A 15,710-nucleotide genomic window follows, 5' to 3' on the forward strand; every position below is an offset into this window, starting at 1 on the left:
TTCAAACACAAAGAGCTTCATTTCCCCTAGAGACACCAATGCCAAGTTCAGCCCACAAACCCTTTTCAATTCTGCCAAGCAATTCTAGCCATGCCATTAATTCCACAAAGCCAAATGTAATTGATTGATAAGGGCCTGAGATTAACCTTTCCTATGAGTTTTTGTCTCTCAATCGTGATGGCCACATAAGATGCTGTCTATCCCATCAACACTATCTCTTTTATCAGATCCTGGTTAAGAGCATTGGCCATTACTGGTGACCTGGGGGGACTGCATGAGCAAAAAGGTCCACTGAAAATGTCCATCTTTGACTGCCACATCTGAAGTCCGATCTGATGGGAATGTCCCATCTTATCTTTAAAGACAATGAAGATGCATTTGAACCGGTTCCTTGTTTGAAAAATGTATTGTTGGGTACAGAAGAAAACCTTGCGTGCTCTTTGGAAATGTCCTGTTGTTGTCTAAGTTAGCATCACTTACACAAAAGAACATTTTGCTGTTATCAGCGCTAGCATGCTCGTGGACACATGATTTAAAGTGTCCTCTCTGGTGGAAGCAGGTCCACAAACTTGCAGTAAACTGAAACAGAATCCCGCTGGACCACATCCACCCTAACTAAGAGAAATGGTAGATGCATCTAAAGATTGTGAAATCCATTTGACTTTCAAAGCTAGTGAAAAGAACAATACACACTGTTTGAATTTTTGTTGATATCTTGGGGAAAAGTAACTATGTTTTTAAAACCATTTTAAAACAGCTTTTATGAAAAGATTAATTTGCAGAAATCAATGTCATTTGTGGGCCATGAATCTCTACAGATGTATCTATTCAAATTATAAGTATATCATTTCCAAACACATTGTAACAGAGTTTAAATGATATAGTACTTTTTAGGGTTAGGATAGTTAGACTTAGGCTTAGAATACTGAAATTTACAGTTAGGATAGTTAGGCTTAGGGTTATAATAGTTAGACTTACTGTTAGGATAGTGAGACTGAGAGTTATGATAGTTAGACTTAGGGTTAGGATAGTTAGACTTAGGATAGTGAAACTTACAGTTAGGATAGTTAGGCTTAGGGTTATGATAGTTAGACATAGGGTTAGGAGAGCTAGACTTGGGATTAGGAAAGTTAGACTAATGTTAGGAAAGTGAGGCTTTGGGTTAGGATAGTAAGACTTAGGGTTAGGAAAGTTAGACTTACAGTTAGGATAGTTAAACTTAGGGTTATGATAGTTAGACTTAGGGTTAGGGAAGTTAGACTTAGGGTTAGGATAGTTAGACTTAGGGTTAGGAAAGTTAGACTTAGGGTTAGGATATTTAGACTTAGGGTTAGGAAAGTTAGACTTATGGTTAGGAAAGTTAGGGTTAGGATAGTAAGATTTATGCTTAGGAAAGTAAAACTTAGGGTTATGATAGTTACACTTAGGGTTATGACAGTTAGACTTAGAGTTAGGAAAGTTAGACTTAGGGTTAGGATAGTTAGACTTAGGGTTATGATAGTTAGATTTAGGGTTATGATAGTTAGACTTAGGGTTAGGAAAGTTAGACCTAGGGTTAGGAAAGTTAGACTTAGGGTTAGGACAGTTAGACTTAGGGTTATGATAGTTAGACTTAGGGTTATGATAGTTAGACTTAGGGTTAGGAAAGTTAGACCTAGGGTTAGGAAAGTTAGACTTAGGGTTAGGAAAGTTAGACTTAAGGTTAGGAAAGTTAGACTTAGGGTTATGATAGTTAGATTTAGGGTTAGGAAAGTTGGACTTAGGGTTATGATAGTTAGACTTAGGGTTAGGAAAGTTAGACTTAGGGTTAGGAAAGTTAGACTTAGGGTTATGATAGTTAGACTTAGGGTTAGGAAAGTGAGACTTAGAGTTAGGAAAGTTAAACTTATGGTTAGGAAAATAAAACTTAGGGTTAGGATAGTGAGACTTATGGTTAGGAAAGTTAGGGTTAGGATAGTTAGATTTATGGTTAGGAAAGTAAAACTTAGGGTTATGATAGTTACACTTAGGGTTATGACAGTTAGACTTAGGGTTAGGAAAGTTAGACTTAGGGTTAGGATAGTTAGACTTAGGGTTAGGATAGTTAGATTTAGGGTTATGATAGTTAGACTTAGGGTTAGGAAAGTTAGACCTAGGGTTAGGAAAGTTAGACTTGGGGTTAGGAAAGTTAGACTTAGGGTTAGGAAAGTGAGACTTCGGGTTATGATAGTAAGACTTAGACTTAGGTTAGGATAGTTAGACTTAGGGTTATGATAGTTACATTTAGGGTTAGGGAAGTTATACTTAGGGTTAGGATAGTTAGACTTAGGGATAGGATAGTTAGACTTAGGGTTAGGAAAGTTAGACTTAGGGTTAGGATATTTAGACTTAGGGTTAGGAAAGTTAGACTTATGGTTAGGAAAGTTAGGGTTAGGATAGTTAGATTTATGGTTAGGAAAGTAAAACTTAGGGTTATGATAGTTAGACTTAAGGTTATGATAGTTAGACTTACAGTTAGGATAGTTAGACTTAGGGTTATGATAGTTAGACTTAGGGTTATGATAGTTAGACTTATGGTTAGGAAAGTAAAACTTAGGGTTAGGATAGTGAGACATAGGCTTAGGATAGTTAGACTTAGGGTTAGGACAGTTAGACTTAGGTTTATGATAGTTAGACTTAGGGCTAGGAAAGTTACCCCCGGTTTCACAGTTAAGCCTAGTCATAGATTAAAATGCATGTTTGAGCAGTTTAACTGAAAGCAACTTACACGGGCACATCATAAAACATGGCAGCGCCATTGTTTTGTCTCACCAGATGCACACCAGTAATGTTATTTTCTAAGGGATGTTTATAAAAACTACTTAGATGCCATAATTGAACTACGACCTGATCCTGGCTTAATTCAATTCAATTCAATTCAAATTTATTTGTATAGCGCTTTTCACAATACACATTGTTTCAAAGCAGCTTTACAGAAAGTGCATTTCATAGATGTACAGTAAAAATGTTAGAAAGACAATGTTAAAGAATAATGTTCAAAAAAAGTAATCTAAGCCCTGTCTGTGAAACCAGGCCCTAGACTTAGTAGTTAGACTTTTCTGACACAAATGGCAAATGACAAACATTTGTTACCTAAGGTGGTAATTAGAAATATAATTAAAAATAACAGGGTTGAGAATAACTTTTTTGAAATTGATTATATTATTAATTACTTTATATATATATATATATATATATATATATATATATATATATATATATATATATATATATATATATATATATATATATATATATATATATATATATATATATATATATATATATATATATATATATATATATATATATATATATATATATATATATATATATATATTTTTTTTTTTTTTTTTTTTTTTTTTTTTTTTTTTTTTTTTTTTTCAATTGTGTGATTCATGCAAACTGAGTGATACTAATAGAATTGACTCTATTATTAATTCAAGTATATAAACTATTCTAACATTGTTGAAATAATGTAGCGCTTTAGAGCTAGTTCTTAAATGTTTTAAAGTAAAACGATTTTTTGGGGGGGTCACAAATAGCACCGTTTTCTGAGAATGCTCCATTAATATCTGGTAAAAGCAGAGTAAAATAAGAATCTATTAGCATTAGCAGTAGCTACGGAGGTGGTAAGTGTTCTTGTCAGTCGCTCTACAGCAACACTGCAAGCATCTACAGCGCCAGCCGTTCCCTGTCATCCTCTCCGCCGCGTAAATTCACTAAACTTCATGGAAATTTAATAAGAGCTGCTGCTTTGAGCCTCCCTCCCGTAGAGCCGCGACCCGCTGCTGCTGCCAGGCACATATGTGATGATTTACAACCAGACACAAGTCTACCACCTTCCTTCGTTTCCCCCTTCTCCGTTTTCTGTGTCCAGCCATCTCCCTTGTTTCGGAAGTGTGTGTAAGTGGCAGAATACACAGCCTTGGGGCCAAAGGCTTCTGAAGTTAAGCCAATACAGGCTGTGCTTGCATCCAGGGGACAAACAATATCTGGAAGTCGTCAGTGTGTTTTCTTTTCTTTTCTCTTCACCTTTAAAGAAGACCCGCTCTGTTCCCCTAACACTATCAGGCAGCAAAACGCTCCTGGTCAAACAACAATCCGTTCCTGTCTGAGTCTTTTCATCCTGCCCTAAATCTTCAAAAGAGACACTCTCTGGTTCTGTGCAGTAACGTAATCCTCATCCTAATTAGCTTGACCCTTACAATAGAGGAAACACAACCGCTGCTGCCCTCCAGTTGCTGCACAAACGACTGGTCATCAGGAAATGGTAGTACTGGCACCGTACACAGAATATTAAATCATCATTTTTAGGCACATTATGGAAACAATTGGTCTCACCTTTTTAGAGACGAGTGTGGGGTCCTGTTGCAGAAGCAGGTACAGGGTCGTAGCCTTTCCCAGCGCCGCACACCGCAGCCACTCCCTCTCAATGGGGTCCATCTGTACCCGATGGAACAGTGACTACACACAAGACATGCAAACAAGACATAACGACTGAGGAGAGAAAATGAGTTCACCTATAGAAAGTGATCAAATTGGTATAAAATACATGTAGTCCACTTGTTTTTAACTACTGTTAAAGCAGCACAAGGTAGGTTTTGCTCTTGGGGTCCCCCTACAGTTGTGAAACAGTATTGTCCTCTACTACTGTCGTAAACTCTGTCATTCTACATCAGGGGATGCCTCGCACGTGCATTTGTTGACATGAAAACCATGATAGCCCTGAACACTGCAGGAGTTCACATGCGTGTTCTGCTTGCGTCGCGTGTGAAATGTCTTCATCCCAGGTACAGTGGCATATGTTTCAGCATGTCATATGAATATAATTTCATGGGTTTTATTTTTTTTCAAGCGCCAAATGATCGCGATGCTCACGTTTACAAGCCAGCGTCATTATAGTAGCCTAGTCTATTGGTTCCCGTTTTACGGAATCTATATGATACTTCAATTCAATGTTTGAGTGGTAGGAAATAACCATATATCGTCAATATTATAATATCAGGCTACCATAGATGAATCTGCAAATTTGAAAAATCGATTTGCATTATAGCTTGAGGCAAGACAAATAAACAAATATCACAGACATGTTAGGTATCCTAAAATATGATTTTGTACGTCTTATGTATTTACTTGTAAGAATGTAGCCCCTCCTCCTTCAGCTCACGCCAACGAGCAAACGCTGGCCAATGTTGATCCTCGTCCTGCCTTTAATCCCATCACTTTCTCGTTTCCTCTTTTTGCTTTCCTCCGACAAAACCTTTGCTTTCTTATTTTTCTGTGCTGCTTCGGCCATGACTATAACATTCGGATTTGAATTACCAAAGAGTTTCGATATTTTTCCTATTTAAAAATCGATTCTTCTGTAGTTACATCGTGTACTAAGACCGACGGAAAATTTGCAATTTTCTAGGCCGATATGGCTAGGAACTATACTCTCATTCCTGCGTAATAATTTCAGGTGTAATATCATGAATATACAATGAATTTGGTCCGTGCAGCTCTTAAAGGGCCGGACCTAATTCTGTGTGAAGCGCCCTAGGACTGCCCTGCTCTGCGCTAGGGCAGGAACATGCCCGCCAATTGAGTTTTTTGTTTTTTTTAACCCTAAAACAATGATAAAACAATGAATAATAAGTTCTGTCATACTATTCAATTAATTGTACTGTTTTTTGCCATGGTATCCATTCAGTATCGGTATTGAGGTATTTTAATCTGGTATCGTATCGAAGTCATAATTTTGGTATCATGACAACACTATTCTATATAAAAAGTATTTGCTCATATTCTCTTTTTTTGTTATGTTGGTTTACAAATTTGTACCTTTTTACATTTTTACTCTTTTAGTTTTACATTTTGTCACGGGCTTGTTTACATTTATACTTTTTTTATAGTACACTACTGAAGGCCAACGTTGCAAGTTAAATTAAATGTTTTGAAGTAAAATTGTTGAAAATGATTGTGATAAATTAGTCGATAGATTAATCGATTAATCAATAAATTAGTCGATAGATTAATCAATATAAAAATAGTCGTTAGTGGCAGCCCTAGTTGTGTAACAGTATATTGGATCAGTGTTAAACTCTTAAAGTGACAGCAGCCTAATATTCCTGCTGATGTCTCTCATGTTAATCAAAGAAGAAAAGACAAAGAAAATCACTCTCTGCTCTTGACTAAATAACTTTTGTAAAAATTGTAAGCATTAATCTGTATTTAATTTTTACAATTAAGACTCTCCATTTTTTTTATACATTTGATTACTTTAATTTCTATAGTATTTTATACCTGAATATACTGTATACCCACCTGCAAAGCTTAAAGCTTAATTTCATGTTTCTCTTTATTCCATTGCAAAAGACGCGAAAAAGATTCTTCCATAATACAGGCATTTGCGAACTGCACAACATATGAAAAGACTTAAAAAAGGCATAAACGAAAGTTAACTTACCTACGTATTAACAATGAGACCAGGCCGGTCTGCAATATGCAATAAGCAGTACACTCTCCTTTTTAATGTCCATTCCCGCTCTATGAAAGTCAGTTATAATACTGCCTTCAGCTCCTTAGTGTTGACCTCTCTTCATTTCTAATCTAAGGTCGGTTCCAGGCAGCCTCCCTCTAAACAGAACCAGACAGAGTTTCTTGTCACACTGATCAATGACCTGTGACCAAGTCTGGGGCCCTGCTGACGCCCGTGGCCAGCACAAGGGCCCCGTTGTTCAATCTGACACGACGCGTCAGGGATCCAATACCCAGATAACAGGATCTGAGGGAAGACCGTGGATCTCAACACCACTAATCCTCCTGTTTAGCACCTGTTTATGATATGACAAATTGAAACCCCCGCCGTGAAGGTCCTGACATTATTGCATTTCTGCTCAAAACATTAATTCAACATGGCAACTGAGGGGCTGCCGATTAGAGCGGGGGGCCGAGCGTGGATATTGACATATGTATCCGATAAAAGCCAAAGGAATATAGATCCGAACCCTAAAAAAACGAATACTTCACGGGGTTATATTAGAAACAAACAAAGACAGAAAAGGACATTTTTGGCAGAGGCTAGGATCCTGCGGCCTCGCCCCACTGTGACCTCTGACCCCGTGTTAAAGGCAGAGCGTGCAGAAAGACGGAGGAAAGCGCCTGCAGATCAAAAGGAGCTGACAGATGAAGGCGAGGGGTCTGCGTGACCTTGACTCTTAAACTTCAGCTGCGTCTCCAGACGAGAAAACACTGACGTGAGCTCCATTCATCTGTTTGCTAGCAATGCCAGATAACACAAGCTGCTAATTAAAGACAGATACGACACAATCTAAAGTGTGACATCCAAATGGTGTGCGCTAAAGCATTGCTGGGCATCAGAGGATTATTTAAAGTGTGTGTGTGTGTGTGTGTGTGTGTGTGTGTGTGGGGGGGGGTCTAATGCTATTTCATGCATTCGGACTTATTTACACAGTTAAACATGGTCAAAAGGTAAAACATAAAAAATGAGTTGGACATATGATGGAGTATTTCTGTGCCAAATACACTCCTTCAGGATTCGAACAAGTTTCGGAAAGTTTTTTTTTTTTATTATGGCCCTGTATGACATCATAAAGGGTGGAATTCCTTGTATGGGCACTTCTCCCAAATGAACGTGTGCGCATATCAATTAGAGCAAGAGCGGCCCATCAACTAGCTTTGTTCGGGTTACTCAAGCTACCGGCAGACCTGGCATTATGTTTTTAGACCACAAAATCATCAATGTCACTAAAGAAGTGTGTTTCTGGTTGTGAGGGAAAGATAACCTTGTTCAGCTTCCCAAATAACCCAGCATTAAAGGGGGGTGAAATGCTGTTTCATGCATACTGAGCTTTTTACACTGTTAAAGACTTGGATTCCCATGCTAAACATGGACAAAGTAAAAAAAAAAAAAAAAAAGTTGGACGTTTGATGGAGTATAACTGCCTTAACTACTTTAAGTTTAAGACTGCTATAAGTCTGATTTTTAGGGAAGGGAACCAGCAACAAACTATTGCTTCATGGACATAATATAACCCGGTATAAATCACACAAAACAGTCAGGTAATAAACATGTGTTCTTGCAACTTTATCTAAACACCAAAAAAATAAAAAAATAAACAAACCAAACTAATTATACAACAATGGATACTGAAAAACAAAACACACAATGACCATACAAGAAAGAACAACTGTAGAAGTATCAGGCTTGGATATAAATACCAGTCTTTGCAAGTTTTGGTGGGAAACAAGCCAGCCTAAGATGGACCCAACAGTGTTCAGGATGAAAAAAAATCTTTTAGCATATAGTCCACAGACGCAAGAGACCAGTTGGTGAAAACGTAGATGATGGTAAACGTGCAGGTATTCCTTACGATCCTTTGTGCTTAAGATCCAAGAGATCCACTAGGGAGAGAACTTTGACTGAGCTTAAAACCAAAGTTTCCCAATCAGGACTCAAAGTAGTTTGTGGCCACACAGCAGGTAAGCCATGCTTCCTCTGTCCAACAAATCGGGCTAACTCTACTACCCACCTGGGTATATGCCACCTCCTAAAGCACCCTGGTGCCTCTGGTGGTGTGTAGAAGTAGTACCACCAGTAGGAGTAAACATAGTAACAGGCCTGAGTCTGTTACAGGAGGATTTCTGTGCCAAAAATACTCCTTCCGGTTTCTCATAAGTTTCGGAAAGCATTTTTCGTGTATGGGTCTATCTGACGTCAGATAGGGCGGAATGTCCTTGTACGGGCCGTAAGGGCTCTTCTCCTGGAAGGGCGCGCACGCAACTAGAGCAAGAGAGCAAACGCTTTAGGGAAGCTGGCTGCGCTGCAGTCACAGGACTTCACGAAATCAACAATGTCACCAAAGATGTGTGTTTTTGGTTGACAGGGCAAGACAACCCTGTTCAGCTTCCCAAAGAACCCAGCATTAATGGGACAGTGGATGGAGTTTGTTTTTCCGGAGCAGCAACGGAGTTGTGCAAGTGTTTTTGTTTATTCTATGAATTTCGGCGACAATGGTTTATAAACAAGGTACAGTTCAACTCCGGATTTGTAGCTCGCCTAATGCTGAAAGATGGAGCGGTCCCAGCGATTAAGGTTCACGTCGTGACTCGTGTGTTGGAAGCAGGCGGTGAGTAAAACTGCTTCAAATGTCTTTGTGTTGTTAGCTATTGACTCGTTCATTCAAATGCGCTACTATTCCAATACTGGAAAGTATATGGCAAGATTGGAGAGAAACATTTAGAAATGAAACAGTTAGATTGTTCGGTAGACTTTATCCATTTTTGCATTGTCTTTTTAATCTCTGAAATTTTCTAGGGACCCATTAGAACCTTCTGGAGGACCCCAGTTTGAAAACCCCTGGCCTAAGCTACATTAACCTTGACACTAGGGATGCCACAATTCTCAATATAATATTGAACCGTTCGGTACGGCATTCACGGTTCAATACGCGCTTGTGAATTGCGTTTTTTTCGGTTTCGCGTTTAATTAATACTTTTTCTACAAATTCTATAATTTGCCTCCATCCCAAAACTGAACAACGCGACATACATTCACATCACACGTTAGTGGTAGAGTTATACTCACGGAACACTATAGTTATTCACAATCACCAAAGTTCATTATTTGCATGCATTTTAGAGCCTTGCCGGCTCATTCTCCTGTGCGGTTTTAACATGCGCTTTTCAGAGTGCGCGCACTAAAAGCCTGTCAAACACGTGATTACAGGACTAAAAAGTCGTCTTACTGCGCTAATACTGTCAAATACACACAAGGTTTACATAAACACAGTCGGTTATGTCTAAAGTGAAAGTAAAATCGCATGCGTGTCTGTATATTAGATGCACGCAGGTCTTAAATTGACAGCGCAGTAGTGCACAAGCGGTCCTTAAATGGACAGTTCACCAAAATGATGTCATTATTTACTCACTCTAATATTGTTCCAAACCTGTATTCATTTCTCGATGACAGAATTTTCATTTTTGAGTGAAATATCCCTTTAATGTTAATACAACAACAAAGGACAAAGAGAAAATCACTCACTGCTCTTGACTGAAAAACTAATACAGTAGCTAGGAATCAGTGTATATTTTATAGTGAAGTCTATGTAGTGTTTTATTTTTACATTTATTCATTCAATTTCATACTTAAATGCTACTGTACTGCTCTGAGCTGCCAGTGTAAATCTTTATATATATTTATTTTATATTATCCAATACACTAGGAATGTGTACAAGGGTTTTTTTAAAGTAAAGTTTTGTTTAAGTAAGGTTTTTCAATTCTTTTAAGTAATATAAAGAAAGAGTATTGCAATTAAAAAAATTGTATTTTTTTCTTTAACCTCTTGCTGTTCCTGTCGCCTAAGAATAGAATAACAAAAAATGTATGTGACAAGCCATCAGAACAGAACCGAACCGAAAACCGTGGTTAAAAACCGAGGTATGTATTGAACCGTGGACTAACCGTATTGTTGCATCCCTACTTGACACTATAATATTGAAGGTAAAAATTAACTGATTTGTATACAAACACCTAAATTACACTTTTTTATAATAATAAAGTTACATGAAATATAAACATTTAAATGGTGGCCGTCATAAAAACTTGCCAGATTTATTCAAACATGCATTAAATATTGAAGAACATTAAAAATTATAATGAACATGTAATATGGTGCATACATTTAGCAACATTCTCCTCTTTAGAGTTATTTTTTCTAGCTGACTAATTAGTTTATGGACACTGGATATGGTTTTTCTGAGGTAAATGTGACATTACTGATGTCTTTCCATGGTTGAAACTGATTGAGCGCTTACATGTGACATGTTATGGATTTCGGTAAGTTGTCCTGTATCTTTTAACACACTTTCAGATGCTCATTCATGTTTATTTCGTGCTGTAACTGGTATTAAAGCGGATGAGTTCACGTGCGCTCCGCGCTCCCGCTTCTCTTGAGCTGAGCTGCGCCAGAGCGATCTCACGCCACAGCGCCAAAACAGCATTTATGTTTTTGAATTTCATAGTAAAATGGACGTAATTTGAAATCTGAGACTTTGTATCTCATCAAAAGTAACAAAGCACAAAGAATATTGCGATTTATTGAATGGGAGGAGAGCTACAATGTCCCGTTCATTCATCAACTGAAAACAGGATGACTAATCGATTCTTGGGATTTATTTTTGCGATTCTCGGTAGTTTGTAAAAAGGAGAATCTATTAAAATCGAGAAATCTATATTTTTTACCCAGGCCTAGTACTCAAGATTAACATGTGACTGGCAGAAACTATGTGTGTTACGTACCCTTTAACATTCTCAAAATGCTACGACTTACTTATTTGAGCATGAGAAGGGATGTAATAATTGCTGGAAACTCAAGCCAAAACAGATACGTCAAATACGTCACAAGCACACTCAGATCCACATCCCATGATGCCTTGTGCTGAGGAAATTCCTGCTGTGAGAGGGCAGACCCCAATAACAAGACCTATAAAAATAACTGTGACATCCTGTTGCTATGGTCAACAAACAGCGAGATGATTGATGAAGACAAACTGCTGCCGCGATGGGCATTGCGAGATATCTCTCTAAGACGGCCTGTCTTACCCCAGCCCTTACGGACACATGAAAGGGTCTGAAGTCTCGCTCTCAGACAGATCAGATGTCAGAGCTCCGTTTTTCCCGCTCCAGGTGTTTATTTAGTTGTTTTCTTCAGCAACTTGTTCAGGTTTACATGCCTCAAGTCTCAAAGAGGCCATTGTTATTGGAAAACCATGTGAACAACGTTAAAACAGCCATTAAACGCAAAAAACATGTCATAAATATGTTTATAATATGCATATCCAAACTAAAATATGAAGAGGGGAATTTTGGTCACTAATTTTTAGATTGTAGTGGATCATTTATTTTAACTATATCAACTGGGTAAGTTTCATAAAAAAGCAAAATTTTGAGCAAAAAGCTGAGAAAATCATGTTTTTGTCAAAGATTACATCCAGATCAGATTCAGAACGATGATCAAAACACAGATGGAGTCGATCGAAGTCCATCAACACCCCAAAATTTCACAATTCTGTTGCTCGTCCTGGGTCGACATTTCATTCAATAACGTTAGGCAGTTTTGATTTATATGCTGTTTAATGTTGATGATCGAGTTATTTTACATATGCAGATGATTACATATGATATCGCTTGTTTCTGCAACTTCATCGCATGTGTTTTGATACTTTCAGATGTGTTTTGATTTACTCTTTCAGAAGATGAGTTATAGTGCCCCCCTAGCGTATAACAGTGGAAACACGGAAAATTCTGTGTTTGCCGGGGAAAGAGTTAACAAAGATTTAAAAGATGTCCCTCCACTTTATGCATCCACCTTGTTACCATATAAAGTTATATTCCATATAAAATATTTTTATCCTTAAGTGAATTCATGTACAAGCAAAAGTCTCCTCTTTTTGATCACTTAACGTATTGTTCTTATATTTGTCAGTAGGGATCGATCTTGAAATGTCAACCCTATCATTAGAAACGTATCTTTCTAATAAGCATCTTGTAGTACATGGTTTTTGTTGTAAACTGCAAGATGCACGATTGCAATTTTCTTGGCCGATTTTCTTTCAAAGAACTATAATTGACAGCATATACAAAGAAAAATCTACTTTTCTTCAATCTAAAATTTAATTTTCATAAAAAACAAGTAAAAAGACATAAATACAAAATAATAAATGCAATGGAATAAAGAGAGATAAGAAATACACACGCTTTAAGCTTTGCAGGTGGGTATACAGTATATTCAGGTATAAAATACTATAGAAATTAAAGTAATCAAACGTATAAAAAAACTGGATAGTCTTAATTGTAAAAATTAAATACAGATTAATACTTACAATTTTTACAAAAGTTATTTAGTCAAGAGCAGAGAGTGATTTTCTTTTTCTTTTGTACTTTGATTAACATGAGAGACATCAGCTCGAATATTAGGCTGCTGTCACTTTAAGAGTTTAACACTGATCCAATATACTGTTACACAACTAGGACTGCCACTAACGACTATTTTTATATCGATTAATCTATCAACTAATTTATCGATTAATCGATTAATCTATCGACTAATTTATCACAATCATTTTCAACAATTTTACTTCAAAACATTTAATTCAACTTGCAACGTTGGCCTTCAGTAGTGTACTATAAAAAAGTATATATGTAAACAAGCCCTTGACAAAATGTAAAACTAAAAGAGTAAAAATGTAAAAAGGTACAGATTTGTAAACCAACATAACCTCCGCAGCGGTGCGACTCGAACTGGAATAAAATAGTCAGAATATAAACACTTATTATATGTGTACCGTAGTGATTCAGGATAAGACAAAAACACAGATTTTAAACACAAGAAAAGTTATGGACTGCAGCTGATAAAGATTAAATCAAGAATTCATACAGGGGCTTTTAAAATTATTATTTATTAATAAATTTTTGGTGCCATTTTTGCCCCAAGCCCCCGTTAATTTCCGACCTTGTTTATGGTAATCCAAATGTGGTATTTCTAGTTAATTTGGATTTGGCTGCAAAGAAACATCAGCGCGAGGCGGTCTCACACCCGTTTCACCTTAAACAATCTTCGAAGTGTAGTCAGTCGCACACTTCTTTTGCACTTGATATGCTGACAGAAGGCATGAAAAGCAGCCGATCGCAGAACGAAACGTAACAGTTGCTCAGTCAGTGTTGATGCACTTTGGCAGTTGTAGTTTTTATTCCGATTGTACTATACATCTATTCATGAGAATCGATCAGGTCACTTGCACCGGGGTGCCCAAATATTTTTTCACAGTCGCACGCAGTAATTTTCGGCCGAAAGGGTTGCTGTGTAGAGCCCTGTTTTTACCCTGCTGTTGTTCCAATGCCATGTGTCCTTTTATCTTTTTACTATAAGGTTTTGCGAGAAAGAAACCGTATTATTCAGTCAAAATACTGAGCTTGGTCGTTACTCTGTGCTACTATGTGTAACTATACACATCACAGCATGTAAATAGGAAAATGTTGGTGTTATTTAGAACTTATTGAGCAGTAGGCTAGCTGGAGCCATATACCTCCAATCTTTGTGCTAAGCTAGGCTAGCAGTGGGAGAGTCAGATGAGAATGGTGTGTATGGACTTATCTAACTCTGGGGGATACGGTGAATAAGCTAAAGTCCCAAAAAGTCGGCGTGATCCTTTAAGAAAGCATCTGATCATAGCGACATGGATATGTTTGCACCAGCTCTGCAGTTCAAGTCACATCATGTTTATTTATATACCGCTTTAAAGCAGCAGCTTTACATTATTAATCATGAAAAAACTATCAATTAGAGTTACAGTGTACTTTTCTATTATAAAGCGGCTCTCCAGTGTGTTCATGTTTTTATTTGCAGACGTTTGATTTCGATGAACTGAAGAGAAGAAATGAACTGGAGAAGATTTCCATATCAAAGAAGGCGGAGCCTGAGAGACACACCCACCTCATCGCCACGGACCAATGATAGGTCAGTTTGACCTGATTTGAACATGCACCAGCAGATAACTTGTTAATCTCTTAAAAAGTGTTTTTTTTTTTTTTTTTTTTGAATAATGGTCATTAATGAGGTCAACAAAACCCTACATACTCAACATGCACCTGTCCTGTGCACATTGACATTAAGACTAGAAGAAAGGTCTCAAGCCTTTTAAAGGGATCTCATGGTGTTAAGACTTGTATGGCTTAATATAACATAAATGATGTCTCTTACTGAAATATGTAGTAGAAAACCCATGAAAGATCTACGTTATTTAAAGGTCCTGTTCTTCGTGATCCCATTTTTCAAACTTTAATTAGTGTGTAATGTTGCTGTTAGAGCATAAATAATACCTGTAAAATTATAAAGCTCAAAGTTCAATGGCAAGCGAGATATTTTATTTGACAGAAGTTCCCTTTCAAAGCCTACAGCGAACGGCCGGTTTGGACTACATCCATGTACATCCTGCTTTAAATACGTCAGTAGAGCAGTTTGTTGACTTACCTCCGCCCACAAGAATACGCAAAAAAGGGGGCGTGGTCTTGTTGCTCTCCCACGTGGAGAAGAGGAAGTGTTGCGTTAGGTTCGGTTCGGTTGCGTTTGTCGCCATGTCGTTCAGACGCTGTTATTTTCATCCCGGATTCAAATCAACTTTGTTTGGCCTTCAGGGGCTGTAGTTTGAGCGCGTTCATCTCCCCGTTATGGTAAGAGGCGTGACCTTTCCGGGCAACATGCGCTAAGCTGCTGTCCAATCACAACACGGGAACCGCTGGCACAATCAGAACTCGTTACGTGTTTCTGAAGGAGGGACTTCATAGAACGAGGAAATTCTCAGGCCGTTTTGAGGACAGTGAAAACAGCAGTATACAGATTCAATTGTGTGAAAAATACTGTGTTTTTTACACATGAAACATGAACACATGTTATATTGCACACTGTAAACACAATCAAAGCTTCAAAAAAAACACGAAAAACGGGACCTTTAAAAAATCCATTATATATTTGGACAATGGGCGGCGCCATTTTGTTTGCGTTCTAGGTTGATGACGTAGATTAGAATGGTTGCACTCGGCAATGAACTGGCTCTACCCGTAGCTATTTTTACCACAACACACCTCGAAAAATGTTTCAGAGTTAAACGAAACCCTTCAATTGCTTTGT

General features: G+C 37.6%; 1 protein-coding gene across 2 annotated transcripts in view; it reads right to left on the minus strand.

The window, feature by feature from the left end:
* The window catches only part of LOC307121991 (uncharacterized protein), a 142,810-nt gene that overhangs the window by 57,424 nt on the left and 69,676 nt on the right, over window positions 1-15,710 (minus strand). For both annotated transcript variants that reach the window (XM_079809790.1, XM_079809791.1), the window contains exon 6: window positions 4,363-4,485. In XM_079809790.1, the coding sequence (XP_079665916.1) occupies window positions 4,363-4,485 (123 nt within the window). The remainder of the gene's footprint in view (window positions 1-4,362; window positions 4,486-15,710) is intronic.

This window comes from Gobio gobio, assembly GCF_949357685.1.
Source record: "Gobio gobio genome assembly, chromosome: 25".
Taxonomy (NCBI): Eukaryota; Metazoa; Chordata; class Actinopteri; order Cypriniformes; family Gobionidae; genus Gobio; species Gobio gobio.